Here is a 7,607-nt window from a genome sequence, read left to right as displayed (position 1 = left end):
CCTCTTATCATCCTGGCGCTGTTCCTGTTGGATTGGCACTAATAATTCATTTTAAAGCCGGTAGCAGCGATGAAGCAAACAACGTTGTGCATCTCAAACTAAAACTTAACATAAAAAACAAACCAGTATTTATGATAAGCATAAGTGTACTATTGCATATATGTATACATCCTGCATATAGGTATTACTATATATACGTGTCGATTATACACATTTTATATTGTGTTTATATACAGATAGAGTTTTATCCAACTCCAAAGCATGCTAGCAGTGGCTACACTTGCACTGAGCTGCTAATATTCCTTACATGTTATCTGTCTATATGCTGTTTTATTATAAATATCATGAAATAGTAGCTAAAAGCAGCTTGATCTTGTTTAGTTCTCCTCTCCTGTGGATGGACTTTACTTGACCCTGTCACAATAAATGCAAATGGCTCTCTATGACCAGTACAAACAGGCTTTTCCACATTTCTTTCTAACTTCTCAGCTTAATGAAGAGCAAATATTGCAGGGGAAGTGGAGCAACACTGTACTAACGAACATTTCAATGTTGCACAAAGACAGGAATCAAGCACATCCGATCGAGCTAAACAAGGCGTACAATTTTTACTGGGTGTTTGTTTGGACTTTCCATTTAAACTACAGATCTTGGTGACATGCCATCAGATAAGACGACCTCTAATTTTAGTTGTCTATTAAAATTTTAACTGCAGCCATGAGTAGAAAGTGGCAAAAACCAGAAATATTGACAATAGATGATTGCTATGACATTACTTACGATATTGTAAAGATGGAAAACTACAGGAGGATGCAGATCCAAAGGTGGGAGTGTCTCTAAGATTAAAAGCAGAAGCCAAGAGTCCAATAGGAGGAGAAGAAGAAGCAAAGAGGCGATGCAGGAGGAGGTTTCTGTGACTCATAAAGTATATAAGAGTGTCTGTGACTTTTCAGTTTTCCGTCCTCTGTGTAGACTTTGTGTTTAGGTGTAAACATGTCGAGCAAAACGATGAAAGCCATCAGGGTCAGCGAGTTTGGAGCCCCATCGGTCCTCAAAATGGCATCTGTGAGCATCCCTCAGCCTGGAATCGGAAAGGTGAGACACTCCACTGATCAGATCACAGACTGAGGTCAAATTTGCAATTTTAATACTTGAATAAAGACAGATACTTTATTGAAGGTACCCAGTAGATCAAACATGTTAGCTTTGAGAAAAATAAAGAAAATAATATGCAAAATGTTGTGCAAATTGTGCTGATAGAAGAAATATGATGTAAAATCCTGCCAGTATTTTGCAGTTTTTAAAAAAAGTATTAAAAAGTGTAAATACAGTATAGTAATACATTTAATAACGATGTGCATGTATTGCAAAATGCTAGGTGTGTTTCTGAGCTCACTGTCAGAGGATTATATCAGGGAGAGCCTTATGTCTAATATAACACTAGAATTAATGTGCTACCTGATGAATGACTTTATGACTAGTGCATTGGTTGGTGATTTTAATATATATGTTGATGACCCTGATGATAGTTTTACACCTGAATTTTTAACTATATGCGACTCTTAATTTACAACAGCATATTTCATCTCCCACGAATGACGACTCCACACTCTCGGCTTAGTTTATACCCTCAGTTCCGATTTGAACACTCCTTTCTAAAGGGACTTTACCTCTCATCACAAAATAATCACATAGTAAAACTGTGTTATAATGTGATGATGAAAAATGGGTTATATAATCACCTCCCTCCGCCCTGCCCTCAGCACACACCTGACGCTCTGCTGAGGTTCTAATCTGTGTTCTTCTGTTGAGCATAAATCAGCATGAGTTGGCATATTATGTGTATATTCAAATACATTATCATCCAACTCCAAAAGCATGTTAGCAGTGGACTGAATTTGCAGAGTACTGAGGACATACTTTAGACATCCTATCATCTATTCATATGCAAAATTCAAATAAAACAAACCAAAAGATAGAAGACAGAAATGACTTTGTAATGTTTTGTTCTTGTTTTGATCTGTCAGTCAGTTGTCTCTACCTGTGAGCACAACTTGCAAAATGGCTTCATTTTAAAACCAACACAGTGCAAGTTATAGTCATAAAGAAGCAACACTGCAGCATGTTGTCATTTATACAGGTTTTATACAGGTTGAGTGATCGAACTTAAAATTGGGTAATTCTGCTGCACTTGTTTATAAGGGACAGAGCAATCTTGTCTTCTGTCTTTTCTTTAATATAAAATACCTGTAAAATATTGTTTTTGTGTGTTTACACTTGTCTTTAATGCATTTATTTCTTGTCTGACTCTTCTGTCTCTTCCTCGGTGTGTCTCTGCTGTAGGTGTTGATTCGTGTTCACGCCTGTGGAGTGAATCCTGTGGAAACTTACATCCGGTCTGGGAATTTTGAGAAACCCCCCCTGCCATATACACCGGGTAGTGATGCAGCAGGAGTGGTGGAGTCTGTTGGAAAGGAAGTCACTTCAGTGAAGGTCAGAGGATAAAACAATGGAGCATATTTGTACACATCAATGAAAGTATCCATATGAACCACCCACAGATGCTGCTGTAGAGTATTTACAACTGGTTTTAGATCAGTCTTCAACTCAGGAAAGTGTGTTTTTAGTTTGATAAGCATCTAGATGTCTGTTAAATCCTGTTCTGTGTGTGTTTTCCAGAAAGGTGATCGTGTTTACACCACAGCCACCGAGTCAGGAAGTTATGCAGAATACACAATCGCTGCTGAGGACTGTGTTCACAAGCTGCCTGATGTTTTAGACTTTGCTCAGGGAGCAGCCATTGGGATCCCATATTTCACTGCTTTCAGAGCTCTGGTTCACAAGTAAGATCACATCTGTTCAGGAGGAAATGAAACAAATCAGAAAGATCAGTTTGGTGGGTCACAACCAGGAAGTGTGTAGAACTTGTTAAAAACAACTGAATAAATGACTTATTTATGATACTTGCTCTGTTCTGCAGAGCTCGTGTCAAAGCAGGACAAACCATCCTCATCCATGGAGCCAGTGGAGGGGTGAGACTAATTTTAAAATTTTCTGCATCAGTTAAAGATGATGTGATGTTAAATACAAAAAAGAGTGAACTATGATATAAAGCCTTGAGGTTGGTTGTGAATCAAACCTTGTGTCAATTAGGTAGTAATCTGAAAAGAAACAACCATTGACAAATACTTAACGTCATCCTTACATTACTTTACATCACCCACTTTAGTGTTTTAAAAATTGTGTGTTTACAGTCCACATCCTTCAAAAATGACATTATACTCAGTAATTTTACACCAGAGATGAAACTATGTTCTAAAATCCAATATTTTCTTCATCTCATAGACGGGTATCGCTACCTGCCAGCTCGCTCGTTCTATGGGCCTCAAAGTTCTGGGATCAGCAGGTACTAAAGACGGGATGAAGCTGATTACCAAGAATGGAGCTCACCTGGCTTTCAATCACAGAGAAAAAGGATACACTGATAAAATCATGGTAACCACACACATATAGCGGGAGGATCGGCAGGAAAAGGCCTTTAAACCAGTGGTTTTTATAGAAATATGTGTTTGTGTTTTCCAGGCAGCCACAGGTGGCAAAGGTGTAGATGTGATTGTGGAGATGCTGGCAAATTCCAACCTCAGCAAAGATATGGAGATGGTGGCCAAAGGAGGACGTATTGTGGTCAGTAGGACTCTATGATCTGAGAAAACAGAAAGTGTGCATAAAAATGGTATAACAATGACAGAACCACCGAGTATTTCAGTAATGGTTCCAATCAGACGTCATGCAAAGATGAAAAGTTCAAGCAGATTTATAGTGGAATCGACTTGCCTTCACTTCTAAACTTAAAATGTATTTTCCTTCATCACTCATGTCCCTGTTTGGTCCTTCCTCTGTAGATTATTGGCTCCAGAGGTCCCATCGAGATCGACCCTGTGAACATCATGGTGAAAGAGGCCTTAGTCATGGGAGTGTTAATTTTCCTCGCTACACTGGTATGAGACTGTGACAGTTATATGCAACTACATAACTGTCACCATTTGCTTTGATTACCACTTTGTACACGCTTGGCATTCTCTGGATGAGCTTCATGAGGTAGAACCTGAAATGGTTCTCCAACAGTCTTGAAGGAGTTCCCAGAGATGCTGAGCAGCTGTTAGCTGCTTTTGCCTTCACTCTGTGGTCCATCTCATCTTAAACCATCTGGACTGGGTTTAGGTCAGGTGATTGTGGAGGCCAGGTCATCTCCATCATCTCCTTAGTCAGATAGTCCTTCCACAGCCTGGAGGTGCGTTTGGGGTCATTGTCCTGTTGAAGAATAAATGATGGTCCAATTAAACGTAAACCAGATGGGATGGCATGTAGTTGCAGGATGCTGTGGTAGCCATGCTGGTTCAGTGTGCCTTCAGTTTTGTATACATCCTCAATAATATCACCAGCAAACCACCTCCACACCATCACACCTCCTCCTCCATGCTTCATGGTGGGAACCATGCATGTAGAGACCATTCACCTTTTCTGGTCACACAAAGACACGGTGGGTGGAACAAAGGTCTCAGATTTGGACTCATCAGACCACAGCACAGATCTCCACTGGTCTAATGTCCATTCCTGGTGTTTCTGGGCCCAAACTAATCTCTTCTGCTTATTGCTTTTCCTTAGTAGTGGTTTCTTAGCAGATATTTGACCATAAAGGCCTGATTGGTTCAGTCTCCTCTGAACAGTTGATGTAGAGATGTGTCTGCTACTAGAACTCTGGGTGGCATTTATCTGGACTCTAATCTGAGCTGCTGTTAACTGGACATTTCTGAGGCTGGAGACTCGGATGAACTTCTCCTCAGCAGCAGAGGAGACTCTTGGTCTTTCTTTCCTGGGGAGGTCCTCATGTGAGCCAGTTTGGTTATAGCGCTGGATGGTTTTTGCGACTGCACTTGGGGATAAATTCAAAGTTTTTGTAATTTTCCAGACTGATTGACCTTCAGTTCTTAAAGTATTGATGGACTGTAGTTTGTCTTTACTTAGCTGATTGGTTCTTGCCATAATATGAGTTCTAACTGTTCCAACTTGACTTCTGCACACCACAACAACACAATTAAGAAGCCAAGAAATTCCACAAATTAACCTTGACAAGGCACACCTGTGAAGAGAAAACCATTTCAGGTGACTACATCATGAAGCTCATACAGAGAATGACAAGAGTGTACAAAGCAGTAATCAAAGCAAAGGGTGATTATTTTGAAGAATCTAAATATAAAACATGTTTTGACTTATTTCACACTTTTTGTTTACTATATAGTTTCATATGTGTTAATTCATAGTTTTGATGCCTTCAGTGAGAATCTACAATGTAAATAATCATGAAAATATATTAAATGAGAAGGTGTGTCCAAACTTTTGACTAGTAGTGTATATCCTGATAATATTTCCCATTCAGTAATTTCTCCCTCCCCGTTCATCTCTCAGGAGCAGAACAAAGAGTGTGAAGAGTACCTCTTTTCAGGGATGGAGGCTGGTTGGCTGCGTCCACTCGTTGGTCCTAAGTATACGCTGGACAAAGCTGCCCAGGCCCACAAAGACATCATCGAGTCCTCCGGGGCTGCTGGGAAGATGATCCTGACCATGTGATGACAGCAACATACCTCAGCTCAAAGGTCACAGACTGGCTGTTTTTAAAGGGAGAGTCTGAAGGAGCAACAAAACTGGTTCATAAAGCTTTTCTCTGAAATCATGTTTGATTGTTACAGCAAAATAATCAATCTTAAAGTTTACCAATGGTAATAATTAGATGTGCTAATATGAGGATAATTTCAAGATACAAATGATAGTTTTAAGGATGTCTTCCATCCAAAATACTACTCTGTCCTGTAATTCAACCTGGTTGCTATGAGGTACATGATGAACAAGTTGTGTAATTAGCATAATTAGCTCATTATCAGGTAAAATTATGAGGCAATCCAATGCTATGGGCTTTGTAATCATGAACTTTCAAGACACAAACACTTGGAAAAACTTCCTGTTCAACTGAAGACAGCTGGGTATAGTTTTCATTGTTCATCAAACAAAACTACGTTAATACAGTCAGTATTCATGTTGCAATTCTTGTCCATCCTGACCATAATGTGTGGTCAATTCAGTCCTTATCCTGCTGAGTAGAAAATAAGGGTCCTACAACCACAGTCCTGAAAATGAGCTCTGACATCTCTGTGTGCTGTATTATTATTATCTATCACTTGTTTAAACCCAGTAGAGTGTTTTTAAATTGAGTTCTCAGATTCTACTTCTTCCATTGTTCTTGGTAGTTACCATATTTTATTTGTGGGTTCTCTTAATATTCATGATAATCAATTTACATCTGAATTTTTAATTACACCGAACACTTTAGCTCTGTCATGTTCCCCTGGTTCTCCTGAGCAGTTTTTGCGGTGTGTCGGGGTGCATTGTCCTGCTGAGGGTGGAAACTGGCATCAAGGACTGCTGTTGTCATGGGAGGTGGGGGGTTGCTTGACCTGCAGTGTTTAGGTGGGTGGTACATGTCAAACATCTACATGAATGTCAGGACTCAAGGTTTCCCAGCAGAACATTGTTGTTGTGTTTAGATGCATTTATGCTTTACGCCACTAGGCGTCACTGTGAAATACGATGCTTACTAAGACGCCATAGAAAGAAAGTAGAAGAGAGTTCTAAGATGGCGACTACATGTTATTTGAGTGTCTTCAATACCTGTACTATCAAAAGTGAAGTAAAGTGCCGCTCTATCTACTATAGTCGTTTTCATTCTACCTCCTACATGACAATTGCATTATAATAAGAAGATCGATGTTATTCACTTCACTTGTCAGTGGTCATAATGTTGTGGCTGATCAGTGTATAACTACGTATTCACTGCCTGTCAAAAGTTTGGACACGCCTTCTCATTCAGTGGTTTTTATTTAATTATTTTCTACATTGTAGATTAATACTGAAGACATCAAAACTGTAAAACCAAAAAGTGTAAATCTTCAGTGTTATTCTACAATTTCTTTCGTCTAAAACAGCATGAACAAGGCCTCGCTGTTGACTTAGTTTTTACCCTGGGTTTAGATTCAAACTTTCTCTCGCTAAGAGGTTTCACAAATGAAGACAAAGTTTTTTGATCTTAACTGCCCTATGCACACACCTGATGTTTAAATAGCAACTCGACTGCAGACTTTGCTGCTACCATCAGTATTAATAACCCTAACCCTAACTCTAACCCCTTATGTGAGAGAGTAAATGACAATGTCAACCAGTTTAACATCATGTGCTTCAGAAATCTGGAGCTCTACTCTAACATTTGATCTTGCTCTAGCAGACTTGTTTTTACTGAGACAGTCCTGACAATAGTTCAACAACAGTTTTCTGTGAGAGTGAGTAATTCCCTTTGACATGAACTCTGGGCTTTCTAAGTTTACAGACCTTGTATACGCAGAAAAAGCAGCTATGTAAGACTGAAGGAAGGGAAGAACATAAAAGCAGAATATGGACTCTTTAACCAAAATGAAACTATGACTTCATGTGCAGACTCAGTTCTGGCCAGTGGAGGTCATTGCAGGTCCACTAAGGAGCAGAGATGCGAACCTGGACCT

At 39.5% G+C, this 7,607-nt stretch overlaps 1 protein-coding gene across 1 annotated transcript; it reads left to right on the top strand.

Annotated features, from left to right (window-relative positions):
- The first annotated feature begins 938 nt into the window (after positions 1-938).
- LOC111586941 (quinone oxidoreductase-like) lies at positions 939-6,763 on the top strand. Its single transcript, XM_023296782.3, has 8 exons — positions 939-1,095; positions 2,344-2,493; positions 2,680-2,843; positions 2,981-3,032; positions 3,346-3,495; positions 3,583-3,684; positions 3,903-3,998; positions 5,467-6,763. The coding sequence occupies exons 1-8, from the start codon at positions 994-996 to the stop codon at positions 5,626-5,628; spliced, it is 978 nt and encodes a 325-aa protein (XP_023152550.2). The 5' UTR covers positions 939-993; the 3' UTR covers positions 5,629-6,763.
- Positions 6,764-7,607: the final 844 nt, after the last annotated feature.

This window comes from Amphiprion ocellaris, chromosome 10 (assembly GCF_022539595.1).
Source record: "Amphiprion ocellaris isolate individual 3 ecotype Okinawa chromosome 10, ASM2253959v1, whole genome shotgun sequence".
NCBI lineage: Eukaryota > Metazoa > Chordata > Actinopteri > Pomacentridae > Amphiprion > Amphiprion ocellaris.
This window is presented reverse-complemented; position numbering and strand designations above follow the sequence as displayed.